The sequence below is a fragment of the Microtus ochrogaster genome (assembly GCF_000317375.1).
Source record: "Microtus ochrogaster isolate Prairie Vole_2 chromosome 14 unlocalized genomic scaffold, MicOch1.0 chr14_random_2, whole genome shotgun sequence".
Taxonomy (NCBI): Eukaryota; Metazoa; Chordata; class Mammalia; order Rodentia; family Cricetidae; genus Microtus; species Microtus ochrogaster.
In genome coordinates this window covers 8,988,357-9,011,595 of record NW_004949097.1, presented here as the reverse complement: position 1 = coordinate 9,011,595, position 23,239 = coordinate 8,988,357, and the positions used below count along the sequence as shown (strand labels likewise).

The 23,239-nt window shown below is 40.4% G+C and overlaps 1 protein-coding gene across 1 annotated transcript in view; it reads left to right on the top strand.

Annotated features, from left to right (window-relative positions):
• Abcc9 (ATP binding cassette subfamily C member 9) overlaps positions 1-23,239 on the top strand; it is a 122,649-nt gene that overhangs the window by 56,978 nt on the left and 42,432 nt on the right. The window contains exons 18-24 of the mRNA XM_005364574.3: positions 3,169-3,274; positions 8,974-9,012; positions 10,663-10,764; positions 13,629-13,713; positions 15,138-15,218; positions 20,513-20,650; positions 20,777-20,902. Coding sequence (XP_005364631.1) covers positions 3,169-3,274; positions 8,974-9,012; positions 10,663-10,764; positions 13,629-13,713; positions 15,138-15,218; positions 20,513-20,650; positions 20,777-20,902 — 677 coding nt within the window. The remainder of the gene's footprint in view (positions 1-3,168; positions 3,275-8,973; positions 9,013-10,662; positions 10,765-13,628; positions 13,714-15,137; positions 15,219-20,512; positions 20,651-20,776; positions 20,903-23,239) is intronic.

The following is a 23,239-nucleotide window of genomic DNA, read 5'->3' as shown; positions in this document are numbered from 1 at the left end:
TTCATTGTAGCCAGGCTATCTGCTTAGTATTTCGTTGTAGCCAGGCTTTCTCTGGACTGCCAGCTCCCGAATAATGACATGGAAACTTCTTATTAATTATGAAAGTTTGACCTTAGCTTAGACTTCTTCCCAATTCGCTCTTATAACTGAATTATCTCATTTGTATTAATCTACATTCTGTCACATGGTTTGTTACCTCTGTTCAATACCGGTAATGCATCCCACTTCCTCCATGTCTGGCTGGCAAGTTTCACCTTTCTTCCTTCCGGAGTTCCTCCCTCTCCCTGGAAGTTCCACCTATCCCCTCCTGCCTAGCTTTTGTCCACTCAGGGCTCTTTTTAAACCGATCCGAATGTACTTGGCAAGCAAAGTTAAACAGCGATACATCTTCAAAGTGTACAAAAAGATTATCCCACAATATTTCATTTTGAGTTTTTTTAAATAATGTTTTTATTAGTTCTTTGCAGAATTTTTTTAATGCTGTATTTTGGTCATTTTCACTTCCATCTTCCAACTCCATCCTCGTGCCCTTATTCCCATAACTTTGAGTCTTTGTCTTCCTTTCTAAATCCATCGAACAGTTTCTGTTGTTCAGCAACTCCTGGGAGTGGGGCCTGCCCTGAAGTATGGTTGATCTACCAGGGGTCACATCAGTAAAAAAAACTGAGCCGCCCCTCTCCCAGCGGCCATCAAATGCTAACAGCTCCTCAGTTAGTGGTGGGATGTCATATCTACCTTTGTACCACATGCTGGGATTTTGTCTGGCTGAAGTTTGGGCAGGTTTTGTGTGTACCGCCATAACTGTTGTGGGTTCCTATGTATCACTGTCCAGTTGTATCTGGAAAATACTGATTCCTTGAAGTCACCCAACACTTATGGCTCTTACCATCTTTCTTTCTACCTCGAGAATTTGGGCCTAACTTAGGCCTCTGGTGCCATCATAGCAGTCAAGAACTTAATGCATAGCCACTTCCAAAAGTCACTTCCTTCTATTTTTCTATTAATTTATAAACTTTTGTGGAAAGAGAATACCCTGAGCTATCTTGCCACAGATTAAACTTATTTAGATACCATACAGAGCAGATATTGAAGCATTTTGGAAATTTTATATCCATTAAACAACAGTTTCCCCACAGCTCCCTTCCTCTGCTCACTGGCAACCACTGTGGCTGTTTCTGCCTCTGTGAGTTTGACTGTTAGAAACCATATTCATCGCCCATGCCGTGTTCTCTCTTCTACGTCTGTCCTCCTTTGTTTAGCATAAGGTTCATCTATGTTGTTGAAAACAGTAGGCATTCCTTCTTTGATAGATGAACTTTTTATTACATGCATGTAGTATGCTTTCTTTCCCTGTCGTTGGACCTCGGATTGTTCCTGTCTGCTTTGATATCATGAAAAATTTTTCAGAGACTGTGGGAGCACAGACTTCTTTGACTATCTGAATTCTAATTACTTTTTAGAGACACTGAGAGGTGAGTTTGATGAACCGCATGGTAGTTTTGTTTTTAATATTTGAGTCACCTTCATAATGTTTTCTTTTTCTTTTTGTACTGAATTCTCATGCTCTTTTTCTCCTATTGAGTTATAGGAAATTCTTGTAAGTTTGAATATGAATACCAGGTAGCAGGTTAGTGAGTGTTTTGTGCCACTTTCTCTCTGCTCATCATTTCCTTTGCTGTGCCATTTACACTTTTGAGGTATTCCCATTTCACTATGTTTTGTTTTCATTTAAAATCCAAACATTCATGCCAAGATCAGTATAAAGAAGCTCTCTCCTTTGCTTTCCTTGAGAGTTTTGAAGTTTCTACACTGACCGTTAGGTCTTTATGGCACTGTGAGATGACTTTAGGGCGCTGTAGACTCCAATAATCGAAGCCCAGTCTTCGCAAGTGCTTATTCAGTTTGCCCATCACCACTGTTTCCTTCCCCACTGTGTGATCCTGAGGTGCTTACTGAGGATTAGGTAACCAGATACATGTGTGTTAGTTCTCTGCTCTTCATTCCATTTTGTCACCCAACATGCCATTACCACACTGATCACGGAGGCTTTAGAATGTATCATTTGTAGAATGATTTTGGCGTGGGATCCTGAAGGTTACATTGAGTCTGTAGATGGTGTTGGAAAGCACGGATGTTTTAATAATATTAAAACATTTAAGCCTGGGATTATTTCCATCTCTCTCTGTTTTCTGCATGCATTTTATTACCATGTGAGAATCTTCTTCCTTGGTTAAGTTTTATTTCTGTATTTTGATGTGCTAGCAACATCAAATTACCCAAGAAGGAAATCAACAGGACAATAGCATTTATAATAGCACCATAAGAACAAGATGTGTCGGAATGATCATAATAATTTTATTTAAAATGTTTGAATAACTGAGTAGAAATATTTATTCAGCCTGGTGTGATGATCAGTAGCATTGGCATTTTCTATCATACCTGGAGGTCAAAGTGAGAAGCTACAGAGTCCTGACAGTCCAAATCACCTTATCTCAACTATGACTTTTATCATCATTGCTCCTTCACTGTTTGAATTTAATAATGAAGTTAGAACTAGTGTTGATAGTACAAGAAGTTGTTTCTTTTATTCTTTAGTTAGTTCCAGCTACTTTCCATTTAAATAATACTAAAGCACAGGTCTTCAATGAGATTCAGCTGGCAGAGGCAGAAGGATCAGAAATTCACAAGTTATAGGGCAGCCTAGCTCAAAGGAAATCTTTCAAGAAATTAAAGTAGTAAGTCAGACCCAGAGATTTTACTTTTTCTTTCCTTTTGCAAAAGACAGGGGCAGGAGCTGCTTACTCCACTGCTTGGTACCAAACTGGGTTGGGGATGGAAATGTGAGACCTGTCTAAATGTGTCATCCTTTTTTAAAAACTTATTTTGCTATTTATTTTCCTGAATTTATTTATTTATTTAGCTTTTGCTCTTAGTGTTTGAGCCAAGGTCTCGCTGTGTGTTTCTTGTTGTCCTGGTACCTTCAATGTAGACCAGGTTGACCCGGAACTTGCAGTGTAGACCAGGCTGGCCCTGAGCTTGCAGTGATCTTCCTGGCTGTCTGTCTTCTTAGTGCTGAGAATCCCAGCATGCCCATCATGGCCAGGTTTTGGTTTTATTTGGCTAAACGGAGTCTTTCTTATCTTCCTGTTCTCTGCTTTGTTTCTGTAGGTCAGTTAACCATGATCGTGGGCCAAGTGGGGTGTGGGAAATCCTCTCTTCTCCTTGCCATCCTTGGGGAGATGCAGACCCTGGAAGGAAAAGTTTACTGGAGCAAGTAAGTATGTCTGTTGTAGTTTCCTCTCTGGTGCTGCAATAAACACTCAGACCAAAAACAACCTGGGGAAAGAAGGGCTTTGCTTGGCTTCCATGTCACCATGCATCACAGAGGGAAGTCAGGGCAGGGAATCAAGGAGGAACTTGTAGTAGAAACGACAGAGGAATGATGCTTGCTTCTTCACCTAGCTCATACTTAGCTAGTTCTCCGATACAGCTCAGAGCTGCACACTCAGGGGATACTGCCACTGACAGTGGGCTGAGTCTATGACTATTAATTAATGCTAAGACAATCCCCCATAGATTTGCCCAGAGAGCAGTCTGATTGAGACTGCTAATTGAGAGAACTCCTTTTTCAGTTGACAGTTTGCACTATCTAGGACAGTGCTTTTAATGAATTTCTGTTCTCTCACACAGCTGAAAAGCTTCCAAGGGAAGACTAGAATGGTAGTTCTTTATTTCACGGGTGATAGAATTTATGAAATATACAAATATATAAAAATAAAAATCACAGAAATATCAAAAACAGGGGGAAACTTCAAATGTCATGAAAATTATAAAGCAACTCACTGTGCTAGTTAACTACTACATGCTACGATAAAAGTTTGGGGTGCTCAAGACAAATTTTTAAATGTACATAGGAAAAAGTCAAATAAAATTTATTCTCTAATAAAATAAGTTATGGAAAGTTTATACTATTTATAAAGTTTGATTGCAAACAGATCACCAAGGGTTCAATGTTCAGGGAACAAATATCAAGTGACATTTTCTAAAGTCTTCAAAAGAGGCCAAGAAGTAATGATTTCTCTTCATATTTAATGTCAGCTAGACACTAGAGGTATTGGGGCAGACATGGGTGGGAAGCCTCGTGTGCTATGCAGCTCAAAAGGACGTGAAGAGGAAGCAAACCAGCCTGGTGCCTCTTCAGGTGTCAAGACGCTTGCAAACACCTCCATTAATACTGAGAGAGGTCACTCAGCCAGGGCGGAGATGCAGGGGTCTGCAAATAGGTCGCGGTAACAAAGTGATCCAGGACGATACTAGTGCAGCACTGAGTCCTGAAGAGCAAACCAGGTTAAATTAGTTTGCCTATCTAGTTGATTCCTCGTGGGAAGTATGTGAGAGAACTAGTTGAAACTTCTGTCCAATAAATCAACCAACAGATACACACATACATAAATTAATAAGCAAATAAATAAATAAATGAGAGTGTTGTCTAGGAATTCCTATCCAGGTGCGATTCTTTTTCCATGAAATTTGCAATGAACGGAGAACTACCTCACTGCTATTCTGGTTGCTAAGACTGGAGACATCTGCTAAGCAACCTGAGCTGCACCGTGAGGCCCCCACAACCAAGAGTCATCCTAGCACTACTGCTTGCCCTAAAGTTGAGCAGGCTTGTTGGAAAGGCTCCCGTTTTGAACTAGTGGCTACAAGTTCCACTGTAGTGTAGCCGAATGCTCATGCACACAGGTGTCTCTGAGGAACTAAAGATTGTTTGTGGGCCCGTTAGCATACACTGCACCGGAAACGTTAGCAGAGAGAAATGCTTGGCTGTGAAATTTGGCCTAGAACTCTTGCTTGCAAAAGTGTCATTGGCAAAAGAAGGAAGCTGAGAAAAGTTGAGAGTCTATTTTATCTGCGCTGGGAAACTCTAGAAGGCAGTAGCCATGAAACCGTTTGCTGACATTCAGAGGACAGCTCAGGAAGTCATGATGCCTGAGTAGTCAGACACTGAGCAGTGTCTCCCTCCCCACAGTCATCCTTGCTCTGGAGGGAGAAATAGCTCAGGATCATGAAGCCTCAGCTTGGTGTTGATCACTGCAGCCAGACACCGAGCAGGGTCTGCCTTCCCTCTGTCAGCTGTGCTCTGGAGGGAAAGGAGATCTCACCAGCTAAGTTATGTGATATAACAGTTGTCATCATCATCAGGTTACATGGCTTTCATTTAACATTGTTTTATCAAAATTGACACCTGTAAGAAAGTGACAGGAGAACTAGAAGCCTCTCTCTCAGGCCTCCACGGAGTTCAATTTTCTGGGCTTGCACTCCAATTGAGTCCATCTGACTATGGGCATTGCCATTCATGATTATTATAATTGGTTTAATAAATAAACAACATGGCAATATGGAAATGCATTTCATAATCTAAGAAGTTGTTTTCTTTGCACTCTCAATTTTGTTAGATAACAAAATTCCAGTTTCCATTTCCTTATTACTTTGAAAAAAGATCAGTGAATGGTTCCAACAATCTACGTTGTTTACAAGAGAACAAGACTTGGAGCGGAGAGTGGAAACTGATGTCTTGGGAAAATGTGTGATGATCTGGCAAATACAGAAGCAGAAGACAGGATGGCAGAATCCCCAAAAATACCACCACCAAACAAACTGACAAGGAAAAGAAATCTATGTAATGACAATGAGGAGTGGCTAGGTTTCTGGTTGGTTTTGGCTGCTTTCTAAGATGAGGGCTTATTATGTAGCCCAGGCTAGCCTCAAAATCATGATCCTCCTTCCTAATCATTCTGGGAACTGGGATTACAGACACATGCCACTGTATCTTACTACATGGTAAGGGGAGAACCATGCTGGAAGTTTTACTGAAAATTAAGCAAGGAAGTCATCTGCGTGTAAAAAGTGTTAGTAATAGCATCAAGTGGCGGGGAAGCAAAGTAAAGTCATACCTACAATGTACCCCACGTTCTTAAGGATGTCATGACTTAAAGTTAATTATTTATTTGTGTGTGGACACACATATGCTATGGTCCAAAATATGTAAAAATATATCCAGGTGTTGTTATGTAAACTAATTTCATTCTTGACTTCTCTATCAACGTTTTCCAGCAATACACATTTTTTAAAGAATAAGATGGAATATATACAGTTTACATGCTAAGACATGTTAAGGCAGGAAATCATTCCAAAGTCTTCATTTCCTTCTTGGGTCTCCCTTGAGCTTTAATTTCTGCTTCATAGCCAAGGTCATTTGTAAACTCCCCAGGCACCTCAAACCGAGTGTATTTGATGCTAAAATCTCTGCTGTCCCCCATCACGGGCACTGCCCTTCCTGTGCTCGTATCTCTTGCTCTTCCATCCCCCCCTCTCACCAGCCCTGCTCAGCACAGCTCTCTGGGGGGCACTGCCCTCGCTGCTCTGCTAGACTCCAGAGGTCTCTGTATTTCCTCCCTCCTGTTCCTGCAGTTCCTACAACCCACTGGAGTGCGGCTTCTCAACTGAACCGCTCTCTTAAGTAGAAGTTTATGATGTTTTTGTAGAACCCTGCAAAGTGGTTCATGAGTCCTTCACTGTCTAAGTAGTTCTCATCTGCTTGTCTTTGTGGGTCTATGTCCGCTGCTTATGTAATGTTTTGGCCATATTGGATTTACCTGTTCTTTGCGCAGAGTAATGCACGGGAATCTACTATGCACTTTCTCTGGCCTTGAGTTCTCTAGGCATTTTCTTAGTGTGGCCCACTCCTCATCCTCCCCATTGCGTTAGCTCCATTGCTAATTCCATTAACTAGTTACTTTGCCTATATCTGTGAGTAAGCACCTCACCTAACTGTTGGCAGAGGCTTCTGTACTGCCCAGTCCTGCCATCCAGCTCAGTCGGTAGAGCATGGGACTCTTAATCCCACGGTCATAGGTTCGAGACCCACATTGGGCACCAGATAAAGATGGACGTTAATAAGAAATCCCACACTAGCTCAGAACTGAGTATAATAAAGGGTTATTTATTTAGGGGTAGACACACAGATCACAGTCCTCTGCATGAACGGAGAACAGGAACCAAATCCAGCAGCAGGAAGAGGGAGCACACACCTTACCTTGGCATTTATAGTATAAGAGTTCACAGCCAAGTGGGCTGGTATCTTAAAGGCTATTGACTGAAGGAACCCCCACAGTACCTGACAAAATCAACTAACAGAAGGAAGGGATTTTTTTTTCATCAAATTTCAAGAGCACAGTTCATCATGTTTGGGAAGTCACGGCTGCAGGAACAGGAATCAGCAGATAACGCTGCATAAGCGTTTGGGTGGTGGAGAAGCACGGGTGGTGGCACTCAGTTCTTCTGCCCAGCCCAAGATCTCAGCTGATGGGATGCTGTCACCCACATTCAGGGTGGATCTTGCCTCCTCAGTTAAAATTCTCTGAAAACACTTTCACAGACATGACCAGAAATGCGTTTCCACGGAGATTCCTGTTCACCTTGGCACTTACTGCTTGTAGTGTTCTGACAACAGTGCAGCACCATGCAGGAAGGAAAGAACTTTCCTTCTCACGGGGTCTCCACTAGTCTCAGGACCAGGAGGTGATCAAATAAATATTTAATTATTTGTTTATCTATTTAGTGTGGGAGATGCGTTTGCCACCGTGTGCAGGTGGAGTTCAGAGAACAACTTAACTGAACCTGTCCTTGTACCACATGGTTCCCAGGCCTTGAACTCAGGTCAGTCAAGTTTGGCTGCCAAGACTTGGCCGGCTGAGTTATCTCCCCAGCTCCATAAAGTTTTTTAATTGATGTTGAACCCGGTGGAAATTTAGTTTATTATTATCTGGGCAAATTGGTGGTTTCCAAGGTCTCCATCCAGCTGTGTGGTGGGCATTTCCATCTGGGTGAACAGTGCACAAGTGAGCCCGCTAACCTCCAGCACATCTGCTTTTCTTTCATGGATGACTTAAATAGCATTAGCATTACTACTAAGACATTAAGATCAAATGTTTTGGTATCCAAATTGAGATATGGAGTATTTAAGCATTTGCTTTTCATGAATTACTTAAATCAGGGGATACTTGTTGGGAGACTTTTTATAGACTGGTATTTTATTAGTCTCATATCAATGACTCTTTGCTTCTATTAAACACCCTATCATGTCATCAGCAATGCGCAATAATGGAACTAACTTTTACCAGTTCTAAAACAAATCAATAGGTAATGTAATTAGACATATTTTCTCACAGAAAGCATAGAGCATTATCTGAAGTAAAAATAATACTCTTGTATTAACTCAATTGTATAGATCAATTGAATAAAAACCTTTCAAAATAATAAAATTTGGATAAGGCTAAATGTTTCAAAATTCAAATACAAAATACTAATCTTCAGGTAATTTTCCCACTATAATTAACATGTAACAACATGGAATCAGTACAATCCCACCTTTATGAATTTCACATCAATCCATAGTTGTGTTCAGATGTTGCAGTTTGACCTGCTTCACGTCTGACTTTCATACACGATCCTTGGAGGATGACAATGGGGTTCATGACCATTTCGTGTTTAGACTCTCAAGGTATTTCTTTTGACCTGTCTCAGGACAGCAAGAAGAATTTAAATTGGTTAAAATCAAATTTTAATGATGGTAAGAAGTTGGACATGCAGAACTACAGGCATCTGGGTTTTAGGGAAATTACTCAAGTTTCCAGAGCCAACTGAAGCAGAGCTGGACAAAGACTACAAGATGTTACACGAAGCAGCAGTTTGTGTGGGGGACAGCTGGGCCTGCAGTCGTCCAGAGGCTTGGTGATTGGTTATCTCCTGCTTGAGGAAGATTGACAAGAAGAAAATGATTTATCTAGCTTGTCTTTGAAGTCGACTGGAAGAATGTTTCTGATGTTTGTTTATCTCATACCTATGTGCACACCTTTCCTGTCATGGTCACAGTTCATAATTAATGAACATTGTTTGCCATACTTACAGTGTAAATGAATCTGAGCCTTCCTTTGAAGCAACCCGAAGGTATTATTTCTATTTTCCCCCAAGTTTAATAAGAATAACTTTCCCCGTCAGTCTTTAATCTCTTTCCCATCATATTCTGGTAGTGAACAGTCATTTTTAAGATACCTACCATATCTCCAACAGCAGTGGTTCTCAAACTTTGCAGGATGCTGAAGGATTAATTTGTCACCCCCTTGCTTGTAACCCTGAGGCAGGAGAATGGGCTTGATTTCTAGGCTATTCTTCATTATACACTAAGCTTCAGCTTAGTCCAGGCTAGAGTGACAGCCTGTCTCAATAAATCAAAAAGAAAAAGAAAGAAAGAAATTTGCTAAATAGCTCATTGGGTCAACTGTTTTTGTCTCAATGGGTCACACGTTTGTTAAGTTTGGCTGAAAATCAAACTGTCTTTAGTAAAGGAGCTTGGAGGCTCATTAAACTAAAACTCCAGGAAACAATACACGCAGTGTTTATATGTCAATTAATATCTGAATGTGGCCTTGAAATCAAGAGCCCAGTGCTTTTACTACTCAAAAACAAACAATCAGCCCATCACAAAACAAAACAAAAACCAAAAGCTCAAAGAGGCTCTGACTACCAACATCAGAAAAACACTCCCCAGACTAAGGGGAAGGGCAGGAGACATGCTAGACTTGGGGACCACTGCCTTCCCACACAATGTAACTATCTCAAAGATGACTGTCACACTAGACTGTAATGTCCTCTAAAGCCCTATGATGCCATGCTTCCCGATGACTGTTTACCTTTTCTTATTTCTTCCTTGTAACCTTATTTTCTGTTAACTGTAATCCCGTCATTAGAACTGACATATCATGAACTAACTGTGGAGATCTGATTCGAAGCTCACCCTCTCCCTTCCCCAATCTGGTCCTTCATCTTCTGTTTCTTCAGCTCATGTATTTTGAAATGATTACAAGTTGAAGTCTAATGTGTAAGCATATAAAACAATTTGTAAGTTAAAGAAATAGAAAAGAGAGGAGGAATTTAATAGTTTTTATTTACTTTCTGTCTTTCTCTTAAAATTTTTTATTAGTTCTTTGAGAATTTCCTATAATTTATTTTGAGCATATTCACCCCTCCTCCAACTCCTCTCCCTAAAAATATTTTGTTTTGAAACATGGACCTTGAATGTATAGTTTCAGCATTGAAAGAGACTTCTCTAGATATCATTCTTCATTTTGAAATATTTTCTATAAATAAAATATACTTATGTAATTAAGCACAAATGTGCACTCTATTTCTAGTTTTTAAATCATGCTTCTTAAAAGTAATTATAAAAATTCACTGTTTCATAAAGTGTGTTTAGAATAAACCAAAATATCTGTGACTACTAAAGAGAGTGAATTATCAATAACACTTTAATTTTAATTCAGAAAAGAAATTTTCTCTTAACAGTTTATAACACTAAATAGTTCATCAGGACAGGAGAATCAAATTTTACTCATTGCATGATATTTTAATTAAATTCTGATCCCTATAATTTAAGTGACTTATTTAATAAATGCCTTCTAAGGTTGGGGGTCTTGACCTTCTTGGCTTTTAGTTGTCTACTTCCACGTCTGATATATTCTGTCAGCTCTCGTTGCCCTTAGTTGCACTGAAATGCTTAGCACAGCACCCCATGTAATCTGTGTTGTTTCCTCTCCCCAGCAGGAGCAGGTATTCTGTGGCTTATGCTGCCCAGAAGCCCTGGCTTCTAAATGCTACAGTCGAGGAAAACATCACTTTTGGAAGTCCTTTCAACAGACAGAGGTAAATTTGCACATATGTAATTTACAGCTAAACAACCCCTCGTGATCCATGAGTTTGGACCAGTTCACTCATTGGGAGGCAATGCCAGAAAACTAAAGGTCACAGCAGAAGAGTGTGTGACAGTGGGATGGGACTGCGTAGTTTATTCTTGAGTAGGTAAAAGGGACATGTCCAAGTATGCTGAATGAAGAGGCTTAACTGGATGGATGGAAAGTTTGGTGATGGAGTCCCCTAGTGACGATGTTGAGTTGACCTGTACTACCTCTCTACCATCTTCCATAGGAAGGTAGACAAGATAGCCTGTGCCTTGAGCCACATTCACAGTGATGGGTCTTAAAATCAAAAGCTGAGATCTTGAAAGTTAAAGAGAATTAGGCACAAGGAGAGGAATACTGACAAGAAAAGCAGGCAGGGGCGTGGCATATTGGGAGAACAACACATATTATTCGAGTTTTCTGGAAGCAGGCAGACAAAAGGAGATTCAGAAGGGAGGACTAGGTTGGGGTGATTATAAAGCTCATTTGATGTTATTGTGTGTATTCCAAAAAGGAATTGCAGGCTTTAGAAAAGGGGGTACAGGCTGGTGGAGTGGGGCACGTATAAAATCCCAACACTTGGATGTTGTGATGACAGGAGAATCATCTTTGGCCGTATAGCAAGCTGAAGGTCAGCCTGGTTACATGGGATCCTGCTTCAGAAATAACCCAAACAAATAAATAAATAAAATATCAACTAACAATAAGAATGGAAAGGAAATGCAGTGTTGACTTTGGAGGTTAAAATATCAGTCAAATTAGGTAGAGAATTACAGGCAGACACAATCTGAATTGAGTCAAAGGGATGTAAGGGAGTTATTTGGAAGAATCACTTAGACACATGCTTAGATCAGGGAGTAGAAGTGTGAAAGAGTGTATGGTTGAGAAAAAAGTTCTAGAATAATAATGGAGGCATATGGGGAAGGAATCAAGATTGACTTGAATACTTTAGAACCAATAAATGGTTGCCAGGGAGATAGCTCAGCCGGTAGTAAGATGTCTTTTTTGCAAATATGAAGACCTGAATTTTCTCTCTAGGACCCATGTAAAAAACAAATTAGATATGGTCGCATGCTTCTGTGCTCCCAGCACTAGAGATGCAGGGCAGACAGGATGAACCCCAGGGCTCACTGTCCAGCTGGCCCTAATCTATTTGCTGAGATCCAGGCCAACAAATAAAAAATAAGGTGGAAAGTACCTGAGGAAAGACACCTGAAGTTGTCCTGACTTTCAAATGGGCAGATAGACACATGCAGCTACACAGACATGGGCGGGCACACACACATACCTGAACACACATGAACATGCACACACAAGCATTCACACACATGTGCCTGTACGAAATGAGCATACGAACACACTTGCACACATGAACATGCACACAATAACTAAAGTGTTGATAATTTCTCCAGTGTCTCCAAGTCCTTTGCTTCTCTATATTTAATTCACCTGTGTTCTAGCCCCATCTTTATATACTTAATTAAATTTGAGTGCTATCAATCCCCTTCCCTTCTGTTTCTCCTACCTTAGCATACACAATATTTGAGGGCAGCCACTTAGCCTGTGCTTGGCCATGAGGGACAGCCTTCTGTCTCTCACTGATATCATGAACTATCTACCATCAGATCTTCCTTAAGCTTCATTTTGCTCCTTTTTCCTGACAAATTTCTACCTTCCTTTATGGAGTGTTATTGTTTTTCTCATGTTGCAGGAGTGCTGGTTCCCCTCTCTACTGACAGCACCTGAGAAAGCCCAGTTCTGTGTGTGTTTGCCTCGACCCTCTTTTGAAGATGCTAGCTTTCAGCTTATTTTGTTTTGGTTTGTTTTTCCAAGACAGGATTTCTCTGTAGCTTTGGAGCCTATCCTGGAACTTGCTTTGGACTAGACTGGCCTTGAATTCACAGATATCCACCTGTCTCTGCCTCCCAAGTTCTGGAATTAATTAATTAGTTAATTAATAAGGAATGTGCCACTACCATCCAGCTAGCTTTAAATTTTTTAACAGACAAATAAACTTGGATATAATTTTTAAGTACAAAGTGATGTTTTAGGAATAAACTATAAATGAGAAAATCTAGTTATTTAATGTACATATAACCTCATACCACCATCACTGTTCACAGAGGGAGGAATGGAAACCCACACTTTCCTAGTCTAGGCTCACACTAACATGCTCGGTAGATGTTTATTCCAGTCTAAGATACTGAACTTGGGGTTGTGGGCAACGAGGGAATAATGAACAACAGCCTCAAAACTAAACCAATGAATGAATACATATATGAGTTTATTCATCATAAAGAAGATAATTATATTTTTTGCTAGAGAAGTGGTACAGCTGAGGCTACTAAGTCATATAAGCCAAACCCAGGAGGACAAATAGTACATGTTTTGTTATATTTTGGATCCTTGCTTCCTTTAAAATAGATAAGAAGCCAGGCAGTGGTGGCACACACCTTTAATCCCAGCACTCGGGAGGCAGAGGCAGGCGGACCTCTGAGTTCGAGGCCAGTCTGGTCTACAAGAGCTAGTCCCAGGACAGGAACCAAAAGCTACGGAGAAACCCTGTCTCGAAAACCCAAAAATAAAATAAAATAAAATAGATAAGAAAACCTTTTACCCGTGAGTGCCCCTTGAGAGTAGAAAGGGGAAGCAGGAGAGGGGGCAGGCTAGAAGAGAGGGAAGGAAGGAAGGGAGGAAGGGAAGGGGAAGGGAGGGAAAGAAAGGGAAGGTGCAAAGAAGAGGGGAGGGGAGTGGCTATTGTCAGAGAATGTAATACACTTGAGGGAACATCTGTATTTCAAAAGACCCTGAATATCATTTCCCCCAAAGGTACAAAGCTGTTACCGACGCCTGCTCTCTTCAGCCCGATATTGATTTGTTACCGTTCGGAGACCAAACTGAAATTGGAGAGAGGGTGAGCTAAATGTAATTGAACTAAGCAATGCACAAAAGAAAAGAGAAAAAAGTTGACTGCTTGTCTTTAATCCTCAGAAGAACGCAAGGAAGTCTTGGGGCTTAGGGATTACATGTTGTCCCAGTGACAAGCACCAAAATATAAGGACAGGCACTCTTTGATACCACCGTCCTTTAAGTACCCATTGCCTACTGTGCAAGTCATATTGTGTTAGCCCCTCAGGACCTGTGGCAGTGAGCGGGGGTGGGGGAGAGTGAACCATCACCCCTGGCTCTGAGCAAGCATACTCTGCCTTCCTGGTTCTGCTGGCGTGAATTGCTTTGGAAACTTAGATCGCGTCTGATAATTCCTTCCAGTCTGTCCCATCAACATCTATTATTTTGTTAAGGTCTTATTCGTCTTTACACTCTCCTGTTTTATGTTGACATCAGGCTGTTCTGGCAGATGAAAATATTTAGACCTGCCATCTTCATCACACTAATGACTAACAAGAGTCTCAACTCTTATAGGTTCAAAATTGTCCCGAAACAAAAGACTAATGTGTGTTATCTACTGTGATAATAAGTTGATGTTGTGGGTGATTTTGTCCTCTGCACAGTACAACTGAGAAATTTCCCACACAGTCAGTGTTAGGTGCTTAGGACCAGCCACCTTCTTAACGACTATTTTCTATTGCAACGTCATGACTCATTTAAGAACAGCAGTAGCTTCATGTCTCAGAGTAAAAGCGTCCACAGGTGTAAAATGATAACAATCTTCATCTACTGGACCTCCTTTGGGGAATAAAATAGAGAAAATTATAAAGTCACATATACCAGCCTGGTAATAGCAGGTGCTAAGTTAATGCTAATTATTAACTATCATTACTTTTTCATCATAAAAACTATTGTTGTGAGTGGTATTTGGTATAACTTTACAATCAAATTGAAGTGTGGTATGTGTTGAGAGTTGGGCGTTGGCTCAGCAGCAGAGAACTTTTGCTTCTCTTGCAGAAGACCCAAGTTCTGTTCTGACCACCCATCAGCTTACAACCTCCCATAACTCCAACTCCAAGTGATCTGATTCCCTCCTCTGACCACAGGCATCTTACCCTCATGTGCACTTACCCACACAGAAACACACATAATTAAAAATAAAATAAAAAACTTGTAAAACGAGGTATGTGTCAAAGTATAGCCAATGTGAAAACTTAAAAATTGGGAATTGCTTGTCTTTGTGACCCACCAAGAGAGCTGGTTATTGATGCTTCTGTTCCGCAGAGCTCACAGAGGGAAAGGAGGAATGGTGTGAATGGTCAAACACTATGGACACATATCAAGCGTCATGTTAAAAGTGTCTAGAGTGACTTGCATTTTAGAGGTGATCTTTACTATCAGATCCCATATTAATGATGAAAATGGGTGTTTCTGGTATTTCTTTTCAAGGGCATCAACCTGAGTGGGGGCCAGAGGCAAAGGATCTGTGTGGCCCGGGCGCTCTACCAAAACACCAACATTGTCTTCTTGGTAAGAATAAGAACTTCAATTTTATTTATTCTTTGATTTCTCCCTCTGGACAAGTGGGTCTTTAAAAAGCCAAGCTGGACAACTGAAGGAAAGCTGGTTTAATGGAATTACAGAGTACAGAGTAGGCAAATCCTCACAGTGCAGTTCAGTGACTCAGCATTCAGAACTGAGAGTTAGTGGCTCCAGGTTGGTGCCCACAAAATTACAATAGAAAGCACCAAGGTACTTTAGGCAGTATCTTTTGAAGCTTTATGAATTATTTATTTATTTGTTTGTGTGGGAAGAGGAGGCAGAGCTTGCTTGTCACAGTGCGTGTGTGGAAGTCAGAGGACAAATTACTCAGTTCTCTCCTTTCAACATCTTGGTCCTAAGGATCCAACTCATGCTTGGTTGTCAGGCTTGGTGGTAACCACCATCTGCTTCTGAACCGATCTGACAGTCCCTAGAGGTAGTGGTTTTTCTGGGTTTCTTGACCAGGAGAATCATTAAAGAAGGAGTATGGATGATGTTAGAAAATTGGAGCAGAATCTTCTTTTGTTTCATGGCAAAGAGATAAGGCTCAGTAAACAGAGTCTTGGTGGACATGGGAACATTTAAATAGATATTCCGTTCCAATCGTGAGCAGCTCAGGCTGTAGATAAGTGTTATATGTGATGATTCCTAAAATGATAGCAATCTTTGCTGGGCGGTGGTAGTGCACACCTTTAATCCCAGCACCTGGTAGGCAGGGGCAGGTGGATCTCTGTGAGTTTGAGGCCAGCCTGATCTACAGATTGAGCAATTTTTGCTCAGCACCAATAGCACCCATGCCTTGAATATGCTTCAGGAGATTTTATGTATTTACAGAGTTTCTTGATTGTGTTGGTTATGATTTTGATCTGTTTTAGTTCATACAGAACATAGGGGTCAAAATAACAACATATATAAAGTGGGAATTTTAGAGTCCAGCAGAGAATGTAAGCTTGTTCCTCTCCTGGGACATCATTAGACTTCATTTGTAAATCTGCTTGTAGACTGTTTAGAACCCTCAATCTGTGGGCCAAGACTCCTTTGCAGGTCAAATGACCCTTCCACAGAGGTCACCTAAGACCACTGGAAGACACAGATATTTATATTATGATTCATAACAGTAACAAAGTTACAGTTACGAAGTAGCAACAAAAACGATTTTATGGTTGGGAGTCATTGCAGCAAGAGGAACTGTAGTAATGGGTCACAACTTTACGAAGGTTGAAAACCACCATTTAAGACATTCATTCCCCTGTATCTCTCGAATCTCTTCAGAACATTGGTTGATGTTGGAGTTTCCTGCTGAATTTGAATCCATTTAAAAGAAGAATCTGGATAAATTGGAATTATTTCAGGTTAATCCTGAAGACTAACTAAGGGAATGAGGTCATCCATTGGAGGTTGGGTCCTCCCATACCAGTTCATTTAATCAAGACAGTTCCTCACACAGCTGCCCATGGGTCAACCTGATCTAGACAACCCCCCTTTCTCCCACTGAGATTTTCTTCCCCGCTGATATTTAAAAATAATCATTCTACCATGTAAAGTAACTTGATTCCACACCTTGTGTTTCCCCTAATCTTCAGATTGGTGGGCAAGCGCTCTGCCACTGAGCTATGTCTTTTTTTTTATTGTGAGACAAAATATTGCTAAGTTACTAAGCTGGCTTTGTACACCTTCTACGGGTCAGACACACCTTGAATTTGTGACCGTTTTGCCTCAACCTCTGAGTAGCTGGGATGGCTGACCCCAGTCCCTCCCTGGCTGATTGGAGCCGGATTTTGAATCAGCCTAACTTCCTCTGTGCTGAGTCCCAGAGACACATAGCTGTCACCATGGCATTTTAGAGAGACATAACCTGTCAATCCACCATGGCTTGGTTTATAAGACAGTAACAGTAGAACATCACTTTTAAAAGATTTCAGGAAACACCACATTATTTTATTGGACCTTTGAATCAGTCTGATGAATATTCTGACAGGTCCCTTTAGTATGCCTGTCATTTTGCAAATGAAGTGGCAGTTGGGACATATACTGCCCAGAACAGAGAGAGAGAGGAGAGATTGTAACTACATTCCAGCTCTCTCATTTCCAGTACTCTGCAAGCTGTCTCATGATATTTCAATTCAGAATTGTACAGAAAGCGAACATGAGTTCCTATAAAAACTCATTTCTAACATATCTTTTTCCTTATGAATAATTTCTTATACAAACTATTTGGGATATTTGATCTGTACAACTGAAGATGCTCTGGGTCTTACAGGAACCAGAAACAGAAGTCTTGTCAAGAGCAATCAGTTCATCCCCTATAATAGTTATCTGAATTTTCAAAACCAGTGATTGGCTAGTAAACCTTGTAATTAAACTCCTGCAGCATTGGAGAAGGAGGTAAACCCTGCCAGTGTCCTGAAAGAGAGCTCAAGTCTCTTTCCTACCACCAGCATGAGAACAATGTATCTTAGAATGATTTATATTGCTACACATGCTTTCATTTTTAAGTAATCTGTCTTCTAGAAAAGCAGCCAGAGCTCTTAGCCCCTGAGCCATCTCTCCAGAGCCACCTGTGACAATTTTTTTTTCAAGACAGAGTTTCTCTGTAGCTTTGGAACCTTTCCTGGAACTAGCTCTTGTAGACCAGGCTGGCCTCAAACTCACAGAGGTCTGCCTGCCTCTGCCTCCCTAGTCCTGGGATTAAAGATGCATGCCACCACTTCCCGGAGTACGTGTGACAATTTTTAAAACCAAGTTATTGGGCCGCAGGGAGACAGATTGCTCTCTTTGATGTTCTAGTTCACAGAGTGTCTTAGAAAGAGTTGGTATTAATAAAAATAAACTAAAGGTTCACAATGATTTTGAAACATTTCAATATCATGAACAAACATTTTTGGAATATTCCAAAACATTCTGTTACTAATAAATTTTATTTCATTACTTTTTGAAATAAATTTAATCTTCTCCCAATCAGTAGGATGCCTTTTTGTCTTAATGACAGTGTCCTTTGTCCTATAGAAGCTTCTCAGTTTCAGGAGGTCCCATTTATTCACTATTGCCCTTATTGTCTGTGCTACTGGGGTTCTACATAGGAAGTGGTCTCCTGTGCCCATGTGTTGTAGACTACTTCCAACTTTCTCTTCTATCAGATTCAGTGTGGTCAGATTAATATTGAGGTCTTTAATCCATTTGGACTTGAGTTTTGTGCATGGTGATAGATATGGATCTATTTTCATTCTTCTACAGGTTGACATTCAGTTATGCCAGCACCATTTGTTAAAGATGCTTTTTTTCTTCTGTTGTATAATTTCAGCTCCTTTATCGAAAATCAGGTGTTCATAGGTTTGTGGATTGATATCTGGGTCTTTGATTTGATTCCATTGGTCAATATCTCTGTTTTTGTGCCAATACCAAGCTGTTTTCATTACTGTAGCTCTGTAATAGAGTTTGAAGTCAGAGACTGTAATGTCTCCAGAGGTACTTTAATTGTATAGGATTGTTTTGGCTATCCTGGGTTTTTTGTTTTTCCATATAAAGTTGATTATTGTTCTCTCAAGGTCTGTGAAAAATTTTGTTGGGATTTTTATGGGGATTGCACTGAATCTATAGATTGCTTTTGGTAGAATTGCCATTTTTACTATGTTGATCCTCCCAATCCAAGAGCAAGGGAGGTCCTTCCATTTTCTGGTATGCTCTTCAATTTCTTTCTTCAAAGACTTAAAGTTCTTGTCAAATAGATCTTTCACTTCCTTGGTTAGAGTTACCCCAAGATGCTTTGTGCTATTTGTGGCTATCATGAAAGGTGATGTTTCTCTGATTTCTCTCTCTGCTTCTTTGTTCTTTGTGTATAGGAAGGCAACTGATTTTTTGGAGTTGATCTTGTAACCTGCCACCTTACTAAAGGTGTTTATCAGCTGTAGGAATTCTTTGGTAGAGTTTTTGGGGTCGCTTATGTACACTATCATATCATCTGCAAATAACGAAAGTTTGACTTTTTCCTTTCCAATTCGAATCCCCTTTATCTCCTTATGTTGTCTTATTGCTATTGCTAGAACTTCAAGCACTATATTGAAGAAGTATGGAGAGAGTGGACAGCCTTGTTCCTGATTTTAGTGGGATGGCTTTGAGTTTTTCTCCATTTAATTTAATGTTAGCTGTCGGCTTGCTGTATATTGCTTTTATTATATTTAGGAATGAACCTTGTATCCCTAATCTCTTTAAGACCTTTATCATAAAGGGGTGTTGAATTTTGTCAAATGCTTTTTCAGCATCTAATGAAATGATCATATGGGTTTTTTCCTTCAGTTTATTTATATGATGGATTACATTGATAGATTTTTTGTATGTTGAACCAGCCCTGCCTTTCTGGGATGAAGCCTACTTGATCATAGTGTATAATTTTTTAGATATGTTCTTGGATTCGGATTGCCAGTATGTTATTGAGAATTTTTGCCTCGATGTTCATGAAAATAAAATAAAATTAATTTAATTACCCAGATAACATATAAACATACATTTATGCCTGTATTTGTTAGGTTTCTGTATACACACACATCTATACATATATAATGACAATTGCCTTGCTAACTATTCCATTATCTAAATATTCTTGTATTTGAATGGTTTTAATAAACTACTATAGGCTATTATCAGTTACTAAATATATTTATATAAAAACCATTTGAGGATATTCATTAATTCACCTATTTATCTGTGATTATGATATCTAAAAAAGTAACTGTTTAATTACTTTACCAATGTTTATTTTTTCATTAGATTGTTATTAAATACTTTAATTAAAATCATCACTTAGTGTTCCTGTTTATTGAGCAGAGAATAATTGAATACTGAATAAATATTGAGCTAATTATAATTCTCCTTGTAATGGCTGTACATTTAAACTGACTCTAACTTCTAAATATAGTTGTTTTATTTCCCTGTCTACATAGTCAATCAGGTTTATGTGTATATCTGACAGAACTGTGCTAAATTCTTTCAGAGTTATATTTCTACATTTGTGAGTATGCACCCCACTATGTAGAATTGATAGAATAAGAATCCAGTCACTCCTTCCTTGGACCCAGATTATGTAGACACTGGTTTGCATAGTAAACACGTAGGAGAACAACACAGAAATAAATAAAACAAAAAAAGTCATGTCCCAGACACCCTCATTGTTTCACCAAAATCCTGGCTCATGTTTCTGTTTCTCGTTGTTTAACTGGTTCTTTGAGGATTTTTAGCGGAACTGAGTACGGCCCCGTTCATCTCCCTTCCCACTCTCCCTGCTGCAGGACGACCCCTTCTCTGCCCTGGATATCCACCTGAGCGATCACCTGATGCAGGAAGGAATTCTGAAGTTCCTCCAGGATGACAAAAGGACGGTTGTCCTTGTGACTCACAAGTTGCAGTACCTGACCCACGCGGACTGGGTGAGACTTCCTGGGTTTGTGTTACAGTCGTATCTTAGACACCAAGACATACTCCCTGAGACCCAGCTGAATCATTGGGCCGCTTCCCGATTCTTCTAGGTTTCTGCTCACAGTCTCTTTCCTCAGATCATAGCCATGAAGGACGGGAGTGTGCTACGAGAAGGGACTTTGAAAGACATTCAGACCAAGGACGTGGAGCTTTATGAGCACTGGAAAACTCTCATGAATCGACAAGATCAAGAACTGGAGAAGGTAAGAAGGGTCAGAGCGGTCCATGCAGTTACTAGAAGTGCCCTGAAGGAAGCGCTGTGCTTCGTAGGATGCACGGGGCTCTGCGACAGCTTCTTCGGAAGCTCAAGATAATTGTGTCTTAGCATACAGTTATTGAACAGTCTACTTTGAACTTGTTATATTTTACTATACTTATTTGTTATTTTCTTATTTATTTACTGTGTGTCCGGTATGTATTGCATGTGTGGTGCATATGTATGTGTGTATGTGTGTTTGTGTGTGTGTGTGTGTGTGCGCGCGCGCGCGCCTGCGCGCGCACGGGTACAAGGGAGCGTGCGTACATGCATGTGTGTCTACTAGGAGAACACAGTCACAGGCACATGTGTAAAAACTAGAGAAGCACACTCAATGTCTTGTTCTGTCTCTCTCTGCTTTATTTCCAAGAGAGAGAGGATCTCTCACTGAAGCCGGATGTAGGCTGATGATCATACTCACCATAATTGTTCCTGTCTCCACCATCCACACACAATGCTGGGGTTCCAGGTGTGAATGGCCACCCCTAAATTTTTATATGGGTGCTGAGATACAGATTCAGACTCTCCTGTTTGTACAGCAAGCCCTCTTCCCCATGGAGCTACCTCTCAAGCCCCCAGCTGGTCCTGTCTTATGTTCTCTTCTGGATGAACGGCTACCTGAGTTTTGACTCTGTGCCATTTGGAATTGTGTGTGTAGCTACAAGTTGAATGAGCTGTTTATCAAGGCTTGAGACTTTCCTTCTTTTGCCGATTGATCTCTTTTTTTCTCACGAGTGGTAAGATCATTTTCATGCATTGTCTACAATCAAACAAACACAGTCAAGACAAAATCCAAGGTGGTTTTGAAGAAGGCAAAGCTCTGAGCTCTGGCTGGAGTCACTGGGTGTGTCTGGAGTGGATGGAGCTCAACAGAAAGAAGAAGACACTTTTTCATACACCACAAAGACTTTTTTAACACTCTCACTTAGTTCTCATGAAAAGTCATGATGAATAAGTACAGAAAGGATTTTCTCATTTTTACAGAAGAGAGAATGGGGGCCCAGAGAAGTCAAATAATTTGTCTGAGCTGTACAGCATGTATTCATGGCATTAATACTGATGGGATTAAAAGCCAGCTCCACCTCCAGAGTAACTGTGCCACATTTCAGCCATACTAAATGGCGCAATAATAGACTTGGAAACCAGAACCTGGAAATCGGTTCATTTTGTGATTGGGAAAAGAAATAGAACATTGAATTTTCAAATCTTTGAGAACTTTTGCCTTAGGGTTTGGCCTGGGATGTATCCAGAATTTAGTACAGGGGCCAGGAACGAGCTTTAAAAAAATAAAGCAGTTATGTTAGCCAGTTTCTTAAAAATCAGAAAATCAAATTGTATCTTTTAAGAAAGAAAAATAAAATCTATACTCCTGTAGTGAAGGAAGGTCCAAAGGCCACACTCTTCTCAAAGTTCTCTGTCTGATGACTTTATGAGGATCTCAAAAGCAAATCCCCACCCTACCCATGTTGTGAGAATTCTAGTTGGTCTTGTTAATAAAAACCTGGAGTCAGAAATCAGGGTAAATGCTGAAAGATCAGAGAAGTAAAGGAGCCAGCCACTAGAGTTCTTATCTCTACCAAATTCTCAGACTAAAAGGACAAGATCCTGTGTCCACGAATCCTCAGACTGGATACTCTGAACTCCTGTTTCCTCCCAGCTTAGATTCCTCTCTCTGCCCAGCCATATCACTCCTGTCTCTACTCCCCTAGTGCTGGGATTAAAGGTACATGATCCCAAGTACTGGGATCAAAGGAGTGAGCTCTGTTTTTCTTTTAGGCTGATTCAATACGTAGCCCAGAGTGGCCTTGAACTCACAAATATCCATCTGCCTAGTGCTGACATAAAAGGTGTGTGCCACCACTGCCTGGCTTGTCTGACTGACTACTGTGCCTAGCTCTGCACTCTAATCTTCAGACAAGCTTTATTTGTTAGATCACAAACAAAATATCACCACACCCGAGAAAGAAAAACCCCTGTGAAGAATCTCTGCAGAGAATAAGAAGGATGACAGACTCATGCGACTCAGGGTGTTAGGAAACATCTTACACTGTGCAGTGCCATGCCTAAGGAAGCAGGTGTGCGAGGGTTGATGAGGAGCATCTTGAGGGGACCCTAACTAACATCAATTTAGTGATCTAAGTGTCAGGGGGAAATAATATGATGTCATTGTCAGGAGCAGGAAAATTTATTGTTTTCTTTGAAAAGAAGGATCAGGATCTGGAATAAAACACACACACACACACACACAGAGAGAGAGAGAGAGAGAGAGAGAGAGAGAGAGAGA